We start from the raw sequence: 24,636 nt of genomic DNA on the forward strand, positions 1-24,636 counted from the left end.
AATAAAGCGAGATGAGTGCTGCAACCCCAGAGTCGGCCACGACTGGACCTAATGGTCAGGGGTCCCTTTACCTTACCGTATTTTTTGCTCTATAAGATGCACCTAGTTTTAGAGGAGGAGAACAAGAAAAAAAAATGTTCTCTCCCTCTCTGCTCAGCACCTCTCCAGCAAAGCGGGAGGAGAAACGGAAGGGGCTCCGTTTCTCCTCCCACTTCGCTGAAGGGGCGCTGCGCAGAGAGGGAAAACTGTGCAGCGGCTCTCCAGCGAAGCGAAGCCAGGAGAGCAAGAGGGATCGATCCCTCTTGCTCTCCTGGCTTCAGCGAAAGCTGCACAGCCTGCATTCGCTCCATAAGACGCACACACATTTCCCCTTACTTTTTAGGAGGGGAAAAGTGCGTCTTATAGAGCGAAAAATACGGTGTGCTGAACAAACTGCGTGCCCTCGGGTCACAGATTCATGCAGCCCCAAGGACTGGAGTTCGCCTGGCACACCGGCCGCTGGGCTGGAGCCAGCTGGGGGCATGCCAATTGCCCCCGTTTTCTTGGCTGCATGCCAACCAAAGGATGACCTCTCGCTCACATGGGCCTACTTGGAGGTTGCTGCCTGCGTACCTTCACTTGGGGAATGTCAAGATCCCAGTCCCCATGGTTTTGAATCAAGGGTTCAAAGAGGAAAACAGGAAGCTGCCCTGCCAATCTGCTCACCATCGTCGACACTGATTGGCAGCGCCTCTTCAGGGTTTCAGGCAAGAGTCCGTTCCCTGGCCCTAACGGGAGATGCTGGGGACATTCTGGTTCCCCCCCCCCCCGTGAGCCACGCCCCTTCCAAGGTCTACAGGCTGAGACCCTCCCTGCCTGCAGACTGTCTGGCCAGAGTGGTGCATGCTCTGGTTATCTCCCGCTTGGACTACTGCAATGCGCTCTACGTGGGGCTACCTTTGAAGGTGACCCGGAAACTGCAACTAATCCAGAATGCGGCAGCTAGACTGGTGACTGGGAGCAGCCGCCGAGACCATATAACACCGGTCTTGAAAGACCTACATTGGCTCCCAGTACGTTTCCGAGCACAATTGAAAGTGTTGGTGCTGGCCTTGAAAGCCCTAAACGGCCTCAGTCCAGTATACCTGAAGGAGCATCTCCATCTCCATCATTCAGCCCAGACACTGACGTCCAGCTCCAAGGGCCTTCCAGCAGTTCCCTCATACTGAGAAGCGAGGTTACAGGGAACTAGGCAGGGGGCCTTCTCGGTTGTGGCACCCACCCTGTGGAATGCCCTCCCACCAGATGTGAAGGAAATAAGCAGCTATATTCTTTTTAAAAAACATCTGAAGGCGGCCCTGTTTAGGGAAATTTTTAATATTTAATGGTGTATTGTTTTTGACACTCGATTGGGAGCCGCCCAGAGTGGCGAGGGAAACTCAGCCAGATGGGTGCTGTATAAATAATAATAAATTAATAAATTAATAAATTAATAAATTAATAAATTAATAAATTAATAAATTAATAAATTGTTGTTGTTGTTGTTGTTGTTCCTGGCCTGTTCTGCAGTGAGTGGGTAGGACTTGTCCCTTTTTGCAGTGAACTGAATATGCGGACGAGCACTTCCTAGGTATTCTGGCCCATCGCTTTGAAGGCGTGTTAAGCTATTCACATTTTAGGAACATGTAAGTTGCTTTGGGGAGGAGGAAGAGAAGGGGGTGCACCAAAGGGGCTCATGGCTCAGGGAGTGTAGGAGTTGAGGGGCGAGACCCCACCAGGCAAGGCCTCTTTCCACCTGCCTTGCCCCACCCTCCAGTCTCTGCTTCTCATTGCATTATGTTGTGCACTGTGGCTTGCTGTTGTTGTATTGACTGGAGTTGGGGAATTACTTATTGTAACTGTTAAGAGTGGATTTCTGTTTAATCTTGAGGTGCTGATATTTAATAGTACAGTGGTACCTCGGGTTAAGAACTTAATTCGATCTGGAGGTCCGTACTTAACCTGAGGTACCACTTTAGCTAATGGGGCCTCCCGCTGCCACCGCGCAATTTCTGTTCTCACCCTGAAGCAAAGTTCTTAACCCGAGGTACTATTTCTGTGTTAGCAGAGTCTGTAACCTGAAGCGTCTGTAACCTAAGGTACCACTGTATTCTAATGAATGTTGAATGTTATTTTATTTGCATATTGTATATTGTATTATGCATATTGTCTTATTTATATGATGTTAGCCGCTCTGAGCCCAGCTTTGGCCAGGGAGGGCAGGATACAAATCAATTTATTATTATTATTATTATTATTATTATTATTATTATTATTCCATCCCAGGCCGGCTGCCACTGCCCCTACAGGGCAGGGGGCAACCCCTCCTCCCCGCCCCCTCTCCCAGCCGCTCACCTGCTGACGTACTCTGATTTGGAGCGGGGCCTTGCATTGTGGACCCCGGCGCTCTGGGCCTGTTTCTCAATGAGGTGCTCCATGCGGTCGTGCATCTCGAGGTTCTGAAGGGAGAAAACACGAGAGTGAAAGGGATGATTTCACTGATTTCCAGGGGGCTGGTCTAAACGAACTGGGGGTGGGGGGCTTCCAGCTCTAAAACCATATTTAAAAAAGGGGGCATGTTCATTAAACCAGCAACATTTCGCTCGGGAAAAAGGGAGGCAGACAGAACATGGCCTGAACCACTGGAAGAACAAACGGCATTTCAGTAACGGGAGCAAAGCATCATGGCCGGGACGTGCCAAGAGAAAAACTACGCATTTGGCAGAAACTGGCAAAATGTGCATTAAATGTCTCTTTGATGGCGCCATTTCCTCTGCTTTGATGCTCATTTTGGCGGGGAGGGACAGCAGTCCCACTTGCAAGTCAATTTCGTGCCTGTGTGTGTCCTTTCAACACACCTGGAGTCAGGTTGCAAGACTCCGCTCTGGACCCGGCCGGCATTCCCGTAGCACCACAAACGCCCCACCAGGGGGCAGCTGAGCCAAGCGCTCTTCTGGGGCAAGGAATGTGCTTAGTCTTTCACCACCAACTTGCAAAATCGAAATGCAAACACCCCACCCCAAAATTGGATTACGCATTTTCTCCAGATTTCACAATGGGAAAGCATGTGCAAAAATAGGTGTTTTTAAGGGTGTGTACGCAGCCTTAAAGCACATGCAAAAACCAGGGTATTTTTAAGGCTGTGTACGTCATGCCTGGTTTTTGCAGGTGAATGCACTGAGAATTATTAGCGGTGCATTTTACGTTTTTAAAAGAGCATTTCGTACGTAAGGAGCACATTCAAAATGTGGGCTTCAGGACTGGTGCCCTACTCAGCGTAGACCTCCGCCGAAATTAGCAGACCTAAGCTAGGCATGTTGATTTCAATGAGTCCGAGTAGGACTAACGTTGGATAAAACTGTAATAATCTGCAGCCATATGCACAAACATCATAGGGAGAAATATGATCACAAGGTGAGCTGACAGGGGACTGCGCTGGATGGCTCTAAAAGGGGACTATATGGGTTTGCAGCCAATGTTAGCCCCACTCGATGCATAGAAGAACAACTCATGAGAAAACCTCGGCCCTTTAATGTCAACATCTTGCAGGCAACAGGATTAGGAACTTTAATAAAAATGGCTGCCTACCTCTGCCTCCAGGTAGGCCACACGTTCTTTGAGTTCCTGGATGATTGTGTCTTTGGACTGAATCACGGTCTTGGAGTTTTGAAGCTGTGGAGAAGGAGGATTGTTAGAAATGAACAGCCCGGGAGTCTCCAGAAAAGGAGAAGCTAGCTGCAAACATGCCCCAAAATGGCCCAGGTAAGTTGCACCAGGGACGCGGGTGGCGCTGTGGGTTGAACCACAGAGCCTAGGACTTGCTGATCAGAAGGTCGGCGGTTCGAATCCCCGCGATGGGGTGAGCTCCCGTTGCTCGGTCCCTGCTCCTGCCAACCTTGCAGTTCGAAAGCACGTCAAAGTGCAAGTAGATAAATAGGTACTGCTCTGGCGGGAAGGTAAACAGTGTTTCCGTGCGCTGCTCTGGTTCGCCAGAAGCGGCTTAGTCCTGCTGGCCACATGACCCAGAAGCTGTACACCGGCTCCCTCGGCCAGTAAAGCGAGATGAGCGCCGCAACCCCCAGAGTCAGCCACGACTGGACCTAACGGTCAGGGGTCCCTTTACCTTTTAAGTTGCACCAGGGGTTTAAAACTAGCACCCCCTACCCCCAGAGAAAATGGGACCTGTATTCATGGGGAAGGTGGGAGAGAGACAGACAGATCTCAAAGCAAAGGTGCAACATCAAACTTCAACTCCCATGATGTGGGGCCACAGCTGTCAAAGGAGGGGTGAGGAATTTGCAGGAAGCTCCCGATGTTGCTGGACTTCAACTCCCAGCAGCCCACAGGGTCAAGGGTCAGGAATGCAGCTGTAATCCACTACCACCAATGACACAGAATTCTCTCTCTCTGCAGTTAATGCATGCTGCCTGATTAATCGGGCTCCTAGAGCAGCTTATAAATCATTTTAAAAACGCAACAGCTCCTCCCCATAGGCTTACAATCTAAAAAGTCGCAGCACACAAGGAAAACCGATTGGGAGGGAAGAGGAAAGAAGGAAACTCAAGCCCGTAAGTTGCAAAGTTGTTCTAACGATCAGCTGGGAGGCTCCAAAAGCTGCTGGTCTCTCAGCTGCATGGAGTTCGTTTAGGTAGGTTTTTCTAACACAATTTTAAGTTTGAATCCCTAATCCTCTGCCGATTTGCAGAACTTTCAGAGAGAGAGAGAGAGAATGAATCTTTACTGCATCAGCCCCAGACACCTCCATGAAAAGGGCTTAGTTACAGGAGTCCTTTTGAGGTCTGAGTCACTCAAAAGCTGGGAGGTCAGTTTTAAATCAAACAGAAGCCAAAATAATTGGCACAGGGCTTAAGATTTAACTCTTTCCCAAGTCAGGGAGATACACACAAGGCTGGTTTTAAAGGCGGAGAGACTCTCTCTTTTTTATTTGTTAATCTTACCATCTGGTTTCTGTTATGTTTGGCTGTTAGCTCACTTTCACCGTCTAGACTTACAAATGAACGAAGACAAGCCTATCCAGACACGCAGAGCACTGACGTGTGTTTTAATATGGCTTTTTATAGCTCTTCATTTTTATTTTTTTTTTGAAGGTTTTAAACAATTGTTCGACAGGTTTTTGAAAAACAGGTAATTCCCTTGCTTTATTCTCTCCGTAATCTGCTTTGCGGTCCAATGAGCTTTTTGACATTCAAGTGACATATAAACTCTCCGGAGTAAAATAGGTAAGAGCAGATACGCAAAAATGCTCTTTTGGGGTTACTCCCAGTGACAGCCTGGAGCCGATTGGGACTGGTGGGGAAGAAGGCAGAGAAAGAATCCCAATGGGAGGTGGAGCCAGAGCCAAAGGGGTGGAGCCTGTGTCAATGGGGTGGAGCCAGTGTCAACAGGAGGCGGGGCCAACTTCCTCTACTCCACCCCCCTTCTTCCTCCTACCAGCCAAGTTCTACAAGGGACAATGTTGAGACCAAGGGTGTCAGGAGTGCATGCAGGAGCCAGGCCCTGTGACCAATAGGTCTTTGCAGGACTGGGGCCTTCCTAAGTTTGTTCTGAAGAGGCAAGGCGTGGCTGCACAGGTGAGGCTGCTTGGTAACTCACAGCACTTCATGGCAAAAGCCAGGAAGGGATATAAGGTCAGCACTTTGCTTCGGCTCTTTGCCACAGCAGCACGTTTCTGCCTTGGGTTTCTTGCTTCCTGATTCTTGAACCTCGGCTTCTTGACTCCCTGCTTCTTGATCCTCGGACCCTGACTTTGTGACTCCTCGCTTCTTGACCCTCGGACCCCTGACTTCGCGACTCCTTGCCTCTTGACCCTCGGACCCCTGACTTCGTGACTCCTTGCTTCCTGACCCTCGGACCCCTGACTTCGCGACTCCTTGCCTCTTGACCCTCGGACTCTTGGGCTTCTTGACTCCTGGCTTCTGGACCCCCCATTCCTGCTCCCACCCCATCTTGCCCCCGGTCCTGACGTCCCCAGCTGGGATTTCGATCGCCCGTGAACCGGACCGTGACAAAGGGTGAGGAGGAAGCGAACAGGCAGGGCCATCGCTCGTACTGGTTGTTAAGTAGGAAGCCAGGCAGGGAGGGAGTTGGCTGAGAGCAGAGGGGGAACAAGGATGCTGGATTCATCCTGCTCTTTGTATTACGCTCGGGTCTAGCACAACATTATCTCTGGAGACAGGAGGATGTCACGCTGCCGGCAAGCGGAGAGGTAAGAGTGGAGGAAGGAGAAAGAAGCAGGTTAGAATCATAGAATCCTAGAGTTGGAAGAGACCCCAAGGGCCATCGAGTCCAACCCCCTGCCAAGCAGGAAACACCATCAGAGCACTCCTGACATATGGATGTCAAGCCTCTGCTTAAAGACCTCCAAAGTAGGAGACTCCACCACACTCCTTGGCAGCAAATTCCACTGTCGAACAGCTCTTACTGTCAGGAAGTTCTTCCTAATGTTTAGGTGGAATCTTCTTTCTTGTAGTTGGGATCCATTGCTCCGTGTCCGCTTCTCCGGAGCAGCAGAAAACAACCTTTCTCCCTCCTCTATGTGACATCCTTTTCTATATTTGAACATGGCTATCATATCACCCCTTAACCTCCTCTTCTCCAGGCTAAACATGCCCAGCTCCCTTAGCCGTTCCTCATAAGGCATCGTTTCCAGGCCTTTGACCATTTTGGTTGCCCTCCTCTGGACACGTTCCAGTTTGTCAGTGTCCTTCTTGAATTGTGGTGCCCAGAACTGGACACAGTACTCCAGGTGAGGTCTGACCAGAGCAGAATACAGGGGCACTATTACTTTGCGTAACCCCAAACTCAGGGAGGGGACAAGACCCCCAAAACGCTCCATGCCAGCACCCACCTGCTCAATCATCTGCCGGACCTTCCTCTGCTGGCTTTTGAGCATGTCGTCCAAGTGGTGGATCTTCTCTCGCAAAGTGGCAACTTCCTTCTCCAGTTTGGCCGACCTGAGAGCAGGAGGACGAAGAAGAAGAGGAGGAGAAAGAGGCCGCAGGTTATGCAAAAGCCAGTTCCGTAAGATCCCGCTTTTCGTTCCAGCTTGGAAAGCGGCTGCACGGACTGAAGAAAATGTTCCCTTTAACATTTGTTAAAAAACCCGAGGCATTTTTGTTGGGGATTGTAAGGAAAGACCTGCCAAAAAAGTTGAAAAACATCTTCATGTATGCGACAACGGCCGCGAGAGTTCTGGTAGCACAAGGATGGAAGACTGAAGAAACCCCAACTAAAGAATCATGGCAAGAGAAACTGATGGATTATGCAGAACTGGCAAAACTGACATATAAGCTATGGGAGAAGGATAACTGTGACTTTAAGGATGAATGGGAAGCCTTTACAAAGTATCTGAAGACGCAACAAAGTGAACTGGACTCCTTGGCAGGTTTTGAATAAACATTCACAAACTTTTTATTGATAATAATCAGCTAAATAGTTTGAGAATCTATAGAACTTTGTAACATGCAGAAAACAGCATTCTTAGAGAAACCAAAGACTGGAACTGAGGGAAGTCGGGGGGCGGGTTGTGGGGGGGGGAGGGAGGGGAAATGGGGGGGGAACAAGGATGATATGTTTTTGGATAATATGTCTTGTTATAATTTTGAATAAAAAAAAGAAAAGCGGCTGCATGGGCAACTCCCCATTTACGAGCTCTCGGGGCACACGCGTGCATCGCTGCGAACTCAGACGCGGAATAAAAAGGGGTGAAAACAGCCCCGAAAGAGCACTAAAACGGCAAAATCACAACACTTTGGAGGTCCCAAGTCGCAAAGTGGTTAGATTGGTCTCAACTAGGGCCAGGGCCTTTTCAGTACTGGCCCCAATCTGGTGGAACGCTATGTCCCAAGAGACCAGGGCCCTGCGGGACTTGACATCTTTCCGCAGGGCCTGCAAGACGGAGCTGTTCCGCCTGGCCTTTGGTTTGGACTCACTTCTGACCATTATGTTTTCCCTCCCCTTTTGGTTTTGACCATTGGGCTACTTTTAAAATGAGGCTGCATTTTAAATTGCATTTTAACCTGTATTTTAAATTGTTTTGTTGTTGTTTTTCCCCTATTATGTTTTTATTGTAATTTTACTGGTGTTAGCCACCCTGAGCCCAGCTCTGGCTGGGGAGAGAGGGGTATAAATAAAATTTTTTATTATTATTATTAAAAATGACTCAAAAATAGCATCTAGCAATCCCAGCACTGAACTTTGAGGCCTGTGGAGCGTTGGGAGTTTGAGCAAGAAGTGATCACAGTGGAGTTTGGTGTATATTTCTTTTAAGGGTTTTCCAGAAGTTTGGAGGGTGTTTGGCGGTTTTCCCAATGGTGTTCCAATATATGTGATTTCACTTAAACGTGTTGCGCCTCGGAATGTAACCTGTATGCAAATGGGGAGCTGCTTATTATCTCTCCTCCCACCCCACACCCTGTTCTGTGCTATCCGTCGCAAAACCTTATTGGACGCAAGTCAGACACAAGTCCCCAGCCCCACAGATCCACCACGCCTGGGGCTGAAGCCTCTCACCTTTCCTGCTCGGCAACTTTGTCCTTCTCGACGCTGCGCAGCTGCTCCAGCTCAGACTCGTCGTCTCTCATCTTCTGTAGCAGAGTTTTGTGCTCCTGCAACGGGGAGAGAAGGGCAAGCAGGGTTAAGGTGTCTGCCGCGAGGCTCTCAGATCCGACAGCAGGCCTTGCAAAAAAACCCAAAAAGCTACACCTAGGGAGGGGAAGAACGGAGAACACCGTGGGGCTGGGCAGTATTCCTGACCCACAGTACGCACATAATTTGCTCTCACTGGAGGGAGCGACGCCTGCCAACTTGAATGTCTTTAAAAGAGGACGGGGCAGATTCACAGAGGATGAAAAGGCAACAGTTCTTCTTAGATTCCCATCTTGAGCAGGTGTGGGTACTCTAAGCCAGTGTTTCCCAGCCTTGGGTCTCCGCCTATTTTTTGGACTCCCATTCCCATTGTCCCTGACCATCAGTCTTGCTAGCTAGGGATGATGGGAGTTGTAGTCCTAAAACAGCTGGAGGCGCAAGGATGGGAAATGTTGGTTTACGATACGATAATCTTTATTGTCATTGCCCCATACAGAACTACGAAATTGGAAGGGGGAAAAAATCTACACAAGACATTCAAAACCAACAAGCATGCTATCCCAACCTGGTTAGCCCCCTAAAAACCTGATACCCCATTTTAAAAATACAATACACTTCCATAGAGACCCCTTAGGTAAACATAAAGGGACCCCTGACCATTAGGTCCAGTCGTGGCCGACTCTGGGGTTGTGACGCTCATCTTGCTTTACTGGCCGAGGGAGCCGGCGTACAGCTTCCGGGTCATGTGGCCAGCATGACTAAGCCGCTTCTGGCGAACCAGAGCAGCGCACAGAAACGCCGTTTACCTTCCCGCCGGAGCGGTACCTATTTATCTACTTGCACTTTGACGTGCTTTTGAACTGCTAGGTTGGCAGGAGCAGGGACTGAGCAACGGGAGCTCACCCCGTCACAGGGATTCGAACCGCCGACCTTCTGATCGGCAAGTCCTAGGCTCAGTGGCTTAACCCACAGCGCCACCCGAGTCCCCCTAGAGACCCCTTACACTGCGTTTAAAACCAAAATCGCATTTGGATAGAAACTGTTTCTCAGGCGGCTAGTCCTAGTCTTTTAAGCTGTAAACCAGCACGTTTTTGGTTGAATGGTATCATTACATTTATTTATTTATTTATTTATTTATTTATTTATTTATTTATTTATTTTAAAAGGCATTCTGGTCTACGGCTACTCCTTTCCAGGGTCTAAAGAATTGTTTGGTCTCTGATATGTTTGCTAGACTGTTTTTAATGCCATCTTCCGCTTGCAAGGGCCACTCCAAATAAAAGACAACTAAAGGAAAGAGGGTTCTGAATTAAATTAAACAAAAAGGTACAATTAGCTGCATCACCAAACCAAGCGAATTTGCACTCTCCCTCAATTTTTGCCCAGCGGCACAACGGCTTTCGCTGCGCCAATCTGCCCTGCGGACAACCGCCGGCGTCTTCCGTCAGGCGAGTACCTTCTCCATCCCCGTCAGGAGTCTCTGCAGCTCCTCCAGCTTCAAATCCTTCTCTTCCAAGTCCAGCTCCGCCCTTCGGAGAGCTGCTCCCGAATGTTCAGCTTCCCTCCGATAATGGGAAATGGACGTCTGCAAGAAGAGGGGAGAGGGGGCACTTTTGCATGCATGTTGACCGTTTCACACACACACGGCTAGCGAAACTGCACTGTTCACCCCAAAAGCCTGGCAACCATCATCATACCATCATCAACCCTAAACGGCCTCGGTCCTGTATACCTGAAGGAGCGTCTCCACCCCCATCGTTCTGCCCGGACACTGAGATCCAGCGCCAAGGGCCTTCTGGCAGTTCTCTTACTGCGAGAAGTGAGGTTACAGGGAACCAGGCAGAGGGCCTTCTTGGTGGTGGCACCCGCCCTGTGGAACGCCCTCCCATCAGATGACAAGGAAATAAGCAGCTATCTTCTCTTTAAAAGACATCTGAAGGCAGCCCTGTTCAGGGAAGTTTTTAATGTTTAACACTGTACTGTTTTTAACACTTGATTGGGAGCTGCCCACAGTGGCTGGGGAAACTCAGCCAGATGGGCGGGGTATAAATAAATAATAATAATAATAATAATAATAATAATAATAATAATAATAATAATTATTATTATTATTTGGAGGCCATGACGAAGGACCCCTTCCCTGGCCCACAGCTCAAGCATCTCATTCAACTGGCAGCACAGCCTCAGAAAGGGTAGTCCTTGCAACCCCGGTCGAGGATGCAAAGCCACGGGCCTCCCGGGTGTTGGAAATTGGGCCAGATCAGCAGTTGTCAAAGTGGACAGTACCACTCCTGGGGGAGGGGGGAGATTACCTAGCAGGGTTCGGGGGGGGGTGATGTGTGTCTCTGTTGTGTGGGATGCGGGGGAAACCATGAAGCCAGCCAATGCTCTGCATAAAGGTAAAGGGACCCCTGACCATTAGGTCCAGTCGCGGACGACTCTGGGGTTGCGGTGCTCATCTGGCTTTACTGGCCGAGGGAGCCGACGTTTGTCCGCAGACAGTTTTTCCAGGTCATGTGGCCAGCAGGACTAAGCCACTTCTGGCGAAACCAGAGCAGCGCACAGAAACGCAGTTTACCTTCCTGCTGGAGTGGTATCTATTTATCTACTTGCACTTTGATGTGCTTTTGAACTGCTAGGTTGGCAGGAGCAGGGACCGAGCAACGGGAGCTCACCCCGTGGCGGGGATTCAAACCGCCGACCTTCTGATCGGCAAGTCCTAGGCTTGGTGGTTTAACCCACAGCGCCACCCGCGTCCCTAATAGCTCCATCCTTATTTCAGACAGCATGATATATCAGTACAGTCGTGCCTTGGAAGCTGAACGGAATCCATTCCAGAAGGCCATTCGACTTCCAAAGCGTTTGAAAATTCTGATTGGCTGCAGGAAGCCCCGTCAAGAGGTTCAGGTTCCAAAAGAACGTTCGAAAACCAGAACGCTCGCTTCCAGGTTTCAATCGTCCGGGAGCCGAAACACCCAAGTTCCAGGGCGTCTGGGAGCCAAGGCAGAACTCTACAGTCATACCTCAGGTTAAAGTTGAGCTTGAGAGTTTTGTGCTCTGCGGCGACCCAGAAGTAACAGAACGTGTTACTTCCAGGTTTCGCTGCTCGACGCATGTGTAGAAGCGGCCAATCACGACCCGCGCAGATGCGGGTCGTGTTCTCTTCAGGTGTGAACGGGGCTCCGGAACAGATCCCGTTTGCATCCAGAGGTACCACTGTATATCGCAATGTTTAGCTGGTGAAAGCCAACGCTGAAAGCCAGCCCTACACAGGGGTGCTGGAGGTGTAAATGATGGTCAGACTTTGAAAAGCCGCTATCCCTGGATCAAGTTCGTCAGCTTTGTTGCATTAGTCAAGCTAAACTGTCTGAACTGGATTTTGAAGAATGTGCAACTGATTGCGACCGCTTTGAATGTTATTGTGTTACGATCTTCCCAAGCGGGTCCCTCAAACTGCAGTTTTGAATCATGATTTTTGTTGTTTTTTTAAAGATATTTATTGAGATTTTCAAAATATTACAAAATGAAAAAAGAAAAATACAAAATAAAAATAGTTAAAAACAGCTCAATCTTTCCATTACTTATTTTTCATTAGCTTGTTTCCCGGACCTCCTCACGCCTCCCTTTTCTGTATTCCAGTTCAGTTTGTTAGTTCAGCAAATCCTTCCCCTCTTTGTTTATCCTAGTTTTTAATCTTAAAATATTGTGACATTAAATTTTTACCTATTCGTAATCCATTTTTCATATTCCCTTATAGTAGTGCAGCTAAAAACCACATAATCATGATTTTTGTAGGTTAAGGTTGCGGATCCTGGGGATGCGCTTATGGAACCAAGGGAGCGGTGCCCCCCCCATAAAAGTTTGGGAACCGCTGGCCTGATCCAGCGGGCATTTCTTGCGTTCTGACCTCATAGGCAGCTCTGTCCGACTGGTGGCGCTTCTCGGCCTCTTGAAGTTTCGTGAACAGTTTCTTGGTGGTTTCCCGCATTATCGAGATGTCTTCTCCGGGGTACGTCGGCTCATCCTGAAGGGAGGTAAGGTTTATAAGCAAGGGGGACCTTTTTCGGCCGGAGGGCCACTTTCCCATTTGGGGGCAGCCTCCCAAGGGCCGCACACCAGCAGTGGGCGGGGCCAGAAACAAGAGTGGGTGGAGCAATGAAAGGGGATGGGTTTTTTTAATGATAGGTTAGTTTCCTACTTCGCTCTCTCTCAACAGATTGAGGTTGAATCCTGACAAGACAGAAGTACTGTTTTTGGGGGACAGGAGGCAGGCGGGTGTGGGGGATTCCTTGGTCCTGAATGAGGTAACTGTGCCCCTGAAAGACCAGATGCGCAGCCTGGGAGTCATTCTGGACTCACAGCTGTCCATGGAGGTGCAGGTCAATTGTGTGTCCAGGGCAGCTGTTGACCAGCTCCATCTGGTACGCAGGATGAGACCCTACCTGCCCGCAGACTGTCTCGCCAGAGTGGTGCATGCTCTGGTTATCTCCCGCTTGGACTATTGCAATGCGCTCTACGTTGGGCTACCTTTGAACTACATGGGGATACCTTTCAGAACGCGGCAGCCAGACTGATGACTGGGAGCGGCCGCAGAGACCACATAACACTGGTCCTGAGAGATCTGCATTGGCTCCCAGTACGTTTCCGAGCCCAATTCAAAGTGTTGGTGCTGACCTTGAAAGCCCTAAACGGCCTCGGTCCAGTATACCTGAAGGAGCATCTCCACCCCCATCGTTCTGCCCGGACACTGACGTCCAGCTCCGAGGGCCTTCTGGCGGTTCCCTCATTGCGAGAAGTGAGGTTACAGGGAACCAGGCAGAGGGCCTTCTCGGTGGTGGCACCCGCCCTGTGGAACGCCCTCCCTTCAGATGTGAAGGAAATAAGCAGCTATCCTATCTTTAAAAGACAACTGAAGGCAGCCCTGTTTAGGGAAGTTTTTAATATTTTATGCTGTATTGTTTTTAACACTCGATTGGGAGCCGCCCAGAGTGGCTGGGCAAAGACCAGACACAGAGGCCTGGAGGGGCACATTTAGGCACCCCAGGCCTGAGATCTCCCCACCCCTGAACTGCCAACGATGGACTCCCATCTCCCTATTTGGTGCTGACATCCAGGGTGGTGCAATGGTTAGAGTGCCGGACTGGGCTTCAAATCCCCACTGGGGTCACATCTCTGAGCCTAACCTACCTCACAGAGTTATTGTGAGGGTGGGGGGGGTGAAGAGAAAGGGAGAGGTGCATAGGCCATCTTGAGATCCTTGGAGAAACGGTGGGGTATAAATGCAATAATAAATAACGTGCAAACGAGCCACAAGCAAGCTGATTCACCTTGCTCAAGGCATTAATTCATTGCATTAACATCTCCCCCCCCCCCCCGCAAGAAGTTCCAAGGCAAGGGACAGGGCTTTCACTTCCTTGGCTTCTCCTTGCAAGGTCGGGGCCCCCCCAAAATCACCCAGTGGCAGAGTGAGTATTCCCTACTCCACTGGCCTGAGGCTCTAGCCATTGCACTGCCTCCCCTCTCCCCTAACTTCAGCTCTAGGTCAGAGCGAGTGAACAAGCCGGCCCTTTTGTGACCAGCCCAGTTTCTCCCCAACCTCAGTTCCTTCCAGGCATGGAGGCCACCTGTGAACGCCAACCGTCCGTCCCCCCCACCACCACCACGGCCACGGACTCTCGCGCACGGACCTGGCATAGTGACGGGCTTCGAAATGAGGCAGTTCTGTGAGGACGGATCCCGTTCGGCTTGTCCAGCGTTTTCTGTGTTTGAAGACATACAAATAAAGTTAAATAAAATGGGAAAAGGGAACAGAACATCACTTCTTTCGTGACAGAACTCCACACAGAGTTGTCTCTCACACTCTTTTAATCATGCAGATAAAGAAACTGTATTTATCGCCAGGCTTTTAGCAGCTGATGGGTAACGTCATTTTTAGGACAGTTTTTAAAAGTATATTGTTGCTTGGCCTGCGTTGCTCACCCAATAAGGAGTCTAAGAACGACTGGGGGATGGAGCTTGCATGCCTTCTGCCAATCAAATCGGCCGTATTGCCTGGGGACTCGCCTTTGCTCAGCGCTTCCCAGCAGAGAGGGGACGGTGGTTTTCCTTGCAGCATCCCCTTTGCCGGGTTGCTGCGCTGTGGGAGCCACCGCTTGAGGCTTCGTTTGGCTGCCGGCTGGACTTTCTGCCTTTGGCTCGGAAGGGCTAAGAAGTTGAACATACCTGTGCCTGGAAAATCCCTTATTTTGGCTGCTGGTCCCTTATTATCTGTAAGCTGACAGCTATGCTGCAATGTGGAGTGTTTGCCCCATCTTGGGGGCTTTTCCCTGAGGAGGGAGATGGCCAGCCCTCCTCCCTCCTCGGAGAAAAGCCCCCAAGAGCCGCACAATCGCTCCACGCGGCTCTTTAAAGGGAGCGCTGAGCAGAACCCCCCACCTGGATTCGCTCCATTAGACGCACACACATTTCCCCTTACTTTTTAGGAGGGGGAAAAATGCGTCTTACAGAGCAAAAAAAAATACGGTAAGTGCCAACGTGTTGCATGAGTCGCAATACTTCTATCAGCAACACAGGTTGCATTTTTCTAGCAGGGTCCATGGGGGCTGCTGCTTCCTGAGCGACGCCACAGACACACACAGACTCCAGTCACAACCTCTCAGCTTGGCCGACCTCACAGGGTTGTCGTGAGATAAATTCGGGGATTTTTTGTTGTTGTTGGGGGAGAGAAACACCCCGTACATCGCCCTGGAATTCCTGGAAGGAAAGACGGAGCCAAACCCTCGCTCTGCTCCCCCTCTGGCTCAGCCTAACCTCTCTGTCTCAGGCAGATGAAGATGATGGAATTTATGGAGCTGGCTGATCTCACCGGGAGAATCCGCGACCAGAAAGGACTACCAAGAAGACCGGAAGAAATTTAAAGACTATTTGAACAAATATTCTAATATTAAAGAAATGTAACCACTTGAAAGAACCAATCAGACCTAGGATTAAATTAGACTTAAATATATAAATAAGAAAACGTACTATAAGAAAGGTAAAGAAATTTGAATACGACTGTAATATTGTTTTATGAAATAATGATATTGGAAACTGCTACATTCAAATTAAGAGGAAATTCAGATGGAGGAGATTAGAGGAAGTCAACTAAAATGTTTATGAAAATGGATTTCAATCAATTAACTGAGTTTTTTTCCTGTTTACGTATTTTAAGTTTGTTATTCTTTTTTTCTTCTTTTTCACTTCTCTATTGGGCTGTTGCATATTTTCTTTTTTGTTATGTCTATTGAAAATTAATAAACACTATTGTCAAAAACAAAACAAAACACCCCTCTCCATCTCAGACTTTCTCATCTTTGAAGGAACCGAGCAAAGACCCATCAGGCTGCCTGTGGTTGCAGACCTCCCAAAACTCTTGGGAAACGCCGGGGACTTTGCCAAAGGAACCGCCAACACCTTCAGAGCGGGGAGAGGCCCTCGCTGCGAGGTGTGGCAGGCAGGCAACTGGGCCAAGACGGGCAGACAAAACACAGAAGGCAACTCCTGACAGATCCTTTCCAGCTAGCAAAGCAATTAGGGCCTCGGATCGGGCAGAGCTTCTAAGGCGGGCGTGAGTCAGCGACCTTCTTGATGCAAAAGGGGGGGGGAGAGAAAACACCCTTTGGTGCCAGTTAGGTGGAGCGGATTTCTATAGCCAAGCTGCAAAACAAGGCGTTCGTTCCTCTGCACAAAGGTTTGCCTTTTGCAACCTGTCTTAAGGGCCTTCCTTACTCCCCTTTGCAGAATGCATCAGCAAGAATGCACAAGTATTTTTTTTCTGGGACGGAATCTGTGCACCGGTGGGAGAAAAATACACTGGGTAGCAACAGGTTTTTACCAAATTGCTGAAGAGGCAAGCCTCCCTTTCCGGCTGCAACTGAAAAGTTGCTTGCCTCTTCAGCCGCTGCAGTAAACTTCAGAAATACTACAGTGGTGCCTCGCAAGACGAATGCCTCGCAAGACGGAAAACTCGCTAGAAGAAAGAGTTTTCCGTTTTGGAGGTGCTTCGCAAAACGAATCTCCTATGGGCTTGCTTCGCAAGACGAAAATGTCTTGCGAGTTCCTGCGGGTTTTTTCCCCTCCCCCCTTTTTCTAAGCCGCTAAGCCGCTTATCAGCTGATCCGATAAGACGATAAGCCGCTAAAAGCCGCTAATAGCGCTAATAGCACTAATCCGTCAATCGGCTTGCTTCGCAAGACGAAAAAACCGCTAGACAAAGAGAATCACAGAACGGATTCTTTTCGTCTTGCGAGGCACCACTGTATATTTTTTGCTCTATAAGACGCACCAGACCACAAGACGCACCTAGTTTTTGGAGGAGGAAAACAAGGAAAAAAAATCTGAATCTCAGAAGCCAGAACAACAGCGAAAGCAGTGATCCCTCTTGCTGTTCTGGCTTCTGGGATAGCTGCGCAGCCTGCATTCCCTCCATAAGACGCACAAACATTTCCCACTACTTTTTAGGAGGGGAAAAGTGAGTCTTATAGAGCAAAAAATACGGTATTTATGTTATTTCTGCACACACACACACACCCTTCAGTGCCCCGTTGAGAGTCCGTGCCACCACCTCCTTCCGTTTTGCAAAATTACCTCCCCGCTACTTGCCAGCACACATTATTTAAAAGGACGCTAATTACCGCTTGGAGATGACAGCCGTCACTTTTCAGTTGATGGAGGCTCTTTTCGTTCTGGGCCCTGTCCTCGGCTCGGGCTCGGAGGTAGACCTGAGTCACAGAGGAGAACCACAACGCCCATCAAGTTGGGAAGGAAAGCCGCCCTGATAGGAAGGAGGCAAACCCGGCGCAAGATGGGACAGGCGTGTGCTTGAGGAACGGTTGAGGATCAGGGCTGGGCAGCAAGCTGGAGCCCTCTAGACGTGGCTGGACTCCGAGTCCCATCAAGCATGGCCAGCCACCAGGGATGAGGGGAGTCAGCAGAAAAAAGACAGTCACGGAACTGAGAATTGCACAAAACAAATGAAAATCCCTGAAATGAGAAGTAATCGACTAGAAATATTATCTTGTAGAAATAAACTAATAAAAATCAAAAAGTTTAAAAATTAGAAAAACCTTGCTTTACCTAGGATTATGACACTTCAGAATTTTTGGGAGTTCTACCCCTTTTTTAAAAAAATTGGTCATTTAAGGTTTATGATTTTTCTATTTCCTTCAGAGGAAACTGAATAGTTCAGTGAAACGAGGTTTGTAGCCGGCCTGTGGCCAGGGTACAGCCTGACTCCCTCCTTTGGCAATCGTCACAGAATTTTAGCCTAATGGTTGCCATCAATTTGAGTTGAATTAATTTTAATGAAATGATTTTAGAATGTTGTATTATTTTATTGTTGTTAGCCACCCTGAGCAAGGCTTCGGCTGGGGAGGGCGGGATATAAATAAAATGTATTATTATTATTATTATTATTATTATTATTATTATTATTATCCCATTAGGCTTTGTTCAATTTTCTAATTTTTTCCCTTAAACTTTCTGATTTTTATTATTTAGTTTATTTTTACCAGGGGTGATGGGAGCTGGAGTCCAGCAACATCAGGATGGACACCGCCTCCTCTGTAAGCTTCACCTACACAGCCTTGCTGCTGAGCTGCAAACCTTTTCCTAACAGCAAAGATTCTAGTCCTCATGTTTCGAAAAAGAAGTCAGAGCCACTGCGCCCGGCTTCCCCTTGCAAAACATTCTGGGAACCGCAGCTCTGTGAGGGGGCAAACTAGAGTTCCCAGGAACCCTTGAGCAAAGGAAGAACGGATTCAAAAACTTACAGAACAGGCGGAGAAACTTACCGGAAGAGTAAGAAATCAAGTTAACAAACTTTTTGTAAAAGAATGGAAATGGTTTATTGAATATTTGCTGATAAATTGTAAACAGATAAGAACATTGGCAGGATTATTGCAATGACCCACAGTTCTATAAGAGCATATATTTAAAGCAGATGAATAAATGAGCAAATTAAGTGAATTTGGATAGGCAAAAGGTATTAAAAAAAATCTAAGGAACCACGGAAAGAGCGGGAAGGAAGTCAAAGTTATGAAATGTTAAAAGGATTGTGAAATTAGGGAAATGTATAAACCTGAAAAGCATAAATAAAATAAAATAGAGTCCCTGAGGAGAAGGCAGGTGCTTTAAATCTACGCCGTGACCTTAAACAGGAACACGGAAAGCTGTCCTTCTACAGAGCCAGGTCACTGGGGTCTACCTACCTCAGGGCTGCCAACACTGGCTGGCAGCTGCTCTCCAGGGTTTCAAGAAGAAACCAACCCCATCTGGAGATAGGGGGGCAGGATTGAACCTAGGACAGGGGTCTGCAACCTTTAAGACAAAAAGAGCCACTTGGACCCGTTTCCAAAGGGGGGAAAAACTGGGAGCCGCAAACATGCGCGCCGCTGCCCTCCGATCTGACAGTGGGCGGGAAGGTGCCGTCGGGAGGGTGCGTGACTAATGCACGCACTGCCCCCATGTGACGTCACAGCCAGTACGGTGCCCGCCACAGTGGGGAGTGTCGGGGCGCACAATGCGCCTCCTCCCCTCGCTAGTATCCGCCCCGGAGCCGCGGCAAAGGTGTAAAAGAGCCACATGCGGCTCCGGAGCCACGGGTTGCAGACCCCTGGCCTAGGACCTTCTGCATGCAAAGCAGGGACTCTCCCACAGAGCTGCACACATCCCCCCTAAAAATGAAGCAAGGCTCCAGTCCTCATGGTTCTGAGCAAGAGGGCTGCTTTAAGCAGAGGCACCAGAAGCTGCCTTATATTAAAGCATCTGGGCATACAGCTCCATACTGCCTACACTGACTGCCAGCTGCAGGCAGGGTGTCTCTCCCAACCCTACCTGGAGATGCTGGGTTTTTGCACCTGGGACCTTCTGGTTGCAAAAGAAGCTGCTCTGCCCCCCTGGACTACAAGACCCTCCCTGAAAAGCCGGTTCCTTCCTTCTATTTCTCGCTGGCAAACAACACCCTGTCTGCTAAAAATAAAGCCACGAAAGCCGAGCGCCGGCTGGTCCCAGCTCACCTTGATGATTTCCTCGTCGCCCTCGCTGGACTTGACGTACTCCGAGGCCAAGGCGTGGCTGCTGGGGGGTCGGTTGGCCACCATGGCAAAGGCCCTTCCCACCGGCTGCGGGAGACAAAACGAAGGCTTCGTGTGAGCAGGTTCCCTTTTCTGCTTACCCTCTGGATTTTAGATTGAATTGATTTTAGAATGTATTTTAATTAATTGATTGTGATTTTATTTTATATATTATTATTATTATTAAATTTATTTATTCATTTTTTCAATACAAACAACAAAAAACCACATACAACAAAAACCACAATAACACAATTTAACAATTCAGATTAGAGTACTGATATACCTATAGCTACACCTTTTTAACAATATTTCCCCACCTCTCCTCCCCCTACTTCCCACCACTTTCCGCCTTATCGCTTAATTGATTGTGATCTTATGTAACTGTCACTCTGAGCCCAGCTTCAGCTGGATGATGATGATGATGATTACAGTGGTACCTCGGGTTACATACGCTTCAGATTACAGATGCTTCAGGTTGCAGACTCCACTAACCCAGAAATAGTGCTTCAGGTTAAGAACTTTGCTTCAGGATGAGAACAGAAATCACGCAGCTGCGGCGGCAGGAGACCCCATTAGCTAAAGTGGTGCTTCAGGTTAAGAACAGTTTCAGGTTAAGAACGGACCTCTGGAACGAATTAAGTACTTAACCTGAGGTGCCACATTATTATTATTATTATTATTATTATTATTATTATTATTATTATTATCTCTCCACGTAGGGCCAAGTTAGCAGTGGGAAAGCTCGAAGGGAGGTGGCGACGGACTCGAGGGCCACACTCCCTTCCTGGGAAGCCTCGTGGGGGCCGCACTAAAGGAGGCCTAGATGCAAAAGCAAGCAGGGCAAAGGACTCTGAAATTGTTTTTAAAGATGGGTTGCGCCGTATAGATTCCCATGCATTTCAGCATTTCATGGGAATCTATACGGCGCAACCCATCTTTAAAAACAATTTCAGATGGCCTCCGGGCAGTTTTCCTTAAAATTATCTTTCAATGGCACTGGACACAAACCTTGCAAGAATAAATCCTGCATTGGTGTGCTGGAAAGGCTGTGGAGAGCAAGGTTCCTATTTTCATAACTGGCAGGACTGCACTTTTGGGAAAAGGTGTTTCGTCCGTCCTCCAAAACCACTAAACAGTCCGTTTCTCCCAATTTGGCCCTTGCTTTTATTAGATCCGACTCCAAATCTTACTCTCGGATGCAAAGAAATAATTTCCTTCTTGCTCATACCGGCATTTGGTCTCCTTCTCTCCCCCCCCCCCTTTTATTAATGAAAAACGGAGACATTTAAGTGCCCTCATCATCCCCAGAATGCTTATGGACAGGGTATGGCGACTGAAAACATTTAATGAGCCAATGTGACGGTTAGATATTGACTGAAAACTGTGGCCGACATGGCAGCAATGTGTAATTAAAGCTTTTTATTAGGAATATTTTATAATGCTGCAGCAACAGACAAAGTTTTATCGCAACTTTAAATTTCGTTTGAAGACTATTGTCATGACTTGCTTTAATATTAATTTTAATAACAATTTTAAAAAAAAACACCTCTGCAATCAGGCAGCTCTCCAGCCCCACAAAACCCAGAGATTTCTATATATAGCCCCAAACACACCTCCCTCTCATTACCAGGTGCGCAGCCTGGGAGTCATTCTGGACTCACCGCTGTCCGTGGAGGCACAGCGCAATTCTGTGTCCAGGGCAGCTGTTTGCCAGCTCCATCTGGTAGGCAGGATGAGACCCTCCCTGCCCACAGACTGTCTCGCCAGAGTGGTGCATGCTCTGGTTATCTCCCGCTTGGACTACTGCCATGCGCTCTACGTGGGGCTACCCTTGAAGGTGACCCGGAAACTACAACTAATCCAGAATGTGGCAGCTGGACTGGGGACTGGGAGCGGCCACCGAGACCATATAACACCAGTCTAGAAAGACCTACACTGGCTCCCAGTACGTTTCCGAGCACAATTCAAAGTGTTGGTGCTGACATTGAAAGCTCTAAACGGCCTCAGTCCAGTATACCTGAAGGAGCGTCTCCACCCCCATCATTCTGCCCGGACGCTGAGGTCCAGCACTGAGGGCCTTCTGGCGGTTCCCTCATTGCAAGAAGCAAAGCTACAGGGAACCAGGCAGAGGGCCTTCTCGGTGTTGGCGCCCGCCCTGTGGAACGCCCTCCCACCAGACGTCAAAGAGAACAACAACTACCAGACTTTTAGAAGACATCTGAAGGCAGCCCTGTTTAGGGAAGCTTTTAACGCTTAATAGGTTATTGTATTTTAGTGTTCTGTTGGAATCCACCCAGAGTGGCTGGGGAAGCCCAAATCGCTCCCCATAACGAGGACCTGGACATTGTCTTTTATGCCACATTTAACAAACATGGCTTCTTCCCAAAGGAACCTGGGCAGTGCCGGATTTACGTATAAGCTAAACAAGCTATCACTTAGGGCCCTACTCTCTCCCCCCCCCATATACTTCTTAATTGCATTTCACTATTAATATACCGTATTTTTCTGTGTATAACACGCCCCTGTGTAGAAGACGCTCCCTATTTGGGGGGGCTCAAAATTAAGAAAATGGGGGGTTGCCCCTGCGTATAAGACTACCCCCCCTTTTAACGTTATTTTTTAGTAACAAAAAACAAAAAACCTAGTCTTATACACGAAAAATACGGTACTTCTTCTAAATTGTATTGCAGTTCAACAATTACTTTGATAAAATACATATTTTGTGATGTGCAAATGGCTTTAGATACCTATTAGGTCCATCAATTTCCATATAGCATATATTCAGCACAAAAAAACAGTGGCAATTTGTTGTTGACAAAGGACAGCTGGACATAGAAAGGGCCCCATGACCTTCAGTAGCTCAGGGCCTCATCAGACCTAAATACGGCCCTCATCCTGGGAACTGTAGCATTTTAAGGGTGCTGAGAGTTGTGAGGAGACCCCACACCCAATTCCCGTCACAAAGCTACAGTTCCCAAAATTTCCTAGGAAGGTTCAGTCAAGCTGCTGAGAGTTGCAGCTCTGTGAGGGGAACTGGGGGGGGGGGTCTCCTGCCAAATCTCAGCACCCGCAACAAACTACAGCTCCCAGGGTTTTTGGGGGGCAGTAGTGGCTGCTAAAATAGTATAGCAAGCGGGGCCTTATTCACACAAGCCACTCACCTTTTGCTTTCCTTGGTCGCACCTGTCCCCAGGGAGGTCATTCTGGAGGGTCAACCTTAGTATTTTCACACTGTCCTGAAAAACAAGACGGCAAAAGAGACACGCTCAAGACGTTGGCTTAGCAACATTCACCACTATTTGCAAATTGCATCCCAAAGCGATCTCTAATAAATATGACAGCCGTAGAAAGGTTGTCATTCAAGGCGCTGTTGTCGATTTCGTTCGTGGATCGCTTCCCCCGAGGCATCCCAAATTTGCGTCATGATCAAGACATAATCAACCCTTATATAGAACTGCATATGCTGTCTATAAAATATGCATATACAGGTGAAACTCGAAAAATTAGAAGATCGTGGAAAAGTTCGTTTATTTCAGTAATTCAACTTAAAAGGCGAAACTAATATATGAGATCGACTCATGACATGCAAAGCGAGAAATGCTCTACTTCTCAGAGGTCCAATCTTGCTCGATTTGCAATCCTTGTTTTGCTGATTTCCTTGAATATTCTAATTTTCTGAGATTGTTAATTTGGGGTTTTCATAAACTGTACACCATGATCATTGCAATGGTAACAAATCAAGGCTTGACATATCTCGCTTGGCATGTCTTGAGTGTATCTCATATATTAGTTTCAACTTTCAAGTTGGATTACGGAAATAAAGGAACTTTCCCACGATATTCAAATTTTTCAAGTTTCACCTGTATATCCTAAAATACAAAACACGGTCTCAACATAACGGCAGTTGCTTGAAATCAACTTGGACCCATCGAAGAGAGAAGGAAGCTGGGATAGAGAATTTAGAAGGCTGTCGAAAGAGGAACTTCTTAAACTGGTGCCAAAAAGACGAGAGAGAAGCTGCCTGTCTGATACGTGCAGTGGGAGGGAGTTCCAAAGGCTAGGGGCCACCACACGGGAGGCCTGGTTCTGTCATGGTGCGAAGCAGATCTCCTGATCTCAAGAATGCCAAGGCTTCACGGGATGGGGTGATTTTACAGAGGGATCTTAAGCAGGGGAAATGAAGCACCGTCTAACAGCTGAAGAGGGTCTCCCAAAAAGGCACTATTATGAACAAATAACAGCTTTGGGTGACTAGCAATTCTTAGCGAACAGCCAAAGGTGGTAGAGAACAGCTGCTCTGCATGCAGAAAGCCCCATTTAAACTACCCCTATGTTCAGAACAATGAGGACTGGAGCCTTGCTTTGTTTTTGGAGAAGGCAGCTTAGGGGCAGAGCGGCCGTTTTGCATGCACAAGGTCCCAGCTTCCATCGCTGGCGTCTCCAGGAATGGCTGGGGAACGTCCCACGGCCTGAAACCTTGGCAAGCAGCTGCCAGCCAGTGCAGTCTGCACTGAACTAGAGGGACTACAGGTCTGGATCTGCAGAAAGCCGCTTCCTGTGAGCCCCCAAACCCTCCCAGGCCTCAGGCTGACTCTGACCAACTTCGGCTTTGCAGGAATCAATGCAAGCGCAGTTCTGCCTGAGAGACAGGCACTCATTTTTAATTCATGGGAGACAGTTGGCGCGGAGGATTCGTTTCCGCCTCCCCGCGCTGCGTAAAGAGCTTAACATGCAGGCTTTCCTTTTCTCCTTCTGCCCCTAGCCAAACTTGTTCAGCAACTTGTTCTCAGCCTTGTAAACAAGCGTGAAAATAGACTTATTTTAGCCACACACAGAGAAAGAGAGAGCGCGCGCCAGACATCAGGGCTCTGAGACACGGCAGAAGCGACGCTCTAAA

General features: G+C 48.4%; 1 protein-coding gene across 3 annotated transcripts in view; it reads right to left on the reverse strand.

Annotated features, from left to right (window-relative positions):
• The window catches only part of TUFT1 (tuftelin 1), a 55,506-nt gene that overhangs the window by 1,436 nt on the left and 29,434 nt on the right, over positions 1-24,636 (reverse strand). For 2 of the 3 annotated variants that reach the window (XM_082202407.1, XM_082202409.1), the window contains exons 2-11: positions 22,901-22,975; positions 19,680-19,784; positions 17,298-17,384; positions 14,313-14,384; positions 12,533-12,649; positions 10,082-10,210; positions 8,551-8,645; positions 6,887-6,992; positions 3,607-3,690; positions 2,374-2,477 (exon numbers count right to left, since the gene is read on the reverse strand). In XM_082202407.1, coding sequence (XP_082058533.1) covers positions 2,374-2,477; positions 3,607-3,690; positions 6,887-6,992; positions 8,551-8,645; positions 10,082-10,210; positions 12,533-12,649; positions 14,313-14,384; positions 17,298-17,384; positions 19,680-19,784; positions 22,901-22,975 — 974 coding nt within the window. The remainder of the gene's footprint in view (positions 1-2,373; positions 2,478-3,606; positions 3,691-6,886; positions 6,993-8,550; positions 8,646-10,081; positions 10,211-12,532; positions 12,650-14,312; positions 14,385-17,297; positions 17,385-19,679; positions 19,785-22,900; positions 22,976-24,636) is intronic. The other variant, XM_082202408.1, reaches the window with a different exon arrangement.

The sequence above is a fragment of the Podarcis vaucheri genome (genome assembly GCF_965113315.1).
Source record: "Podarcis vaucheri genome assembly, chromosome: 16".
In the NCBI taxonomy this organism is placed as follows: domain Eukaryota; kingdom Metazoa; phylum Chordata; class Lepidosauria; order Squamata; family Lacertidae; genus Podarcis; species Podarcis vaucheri.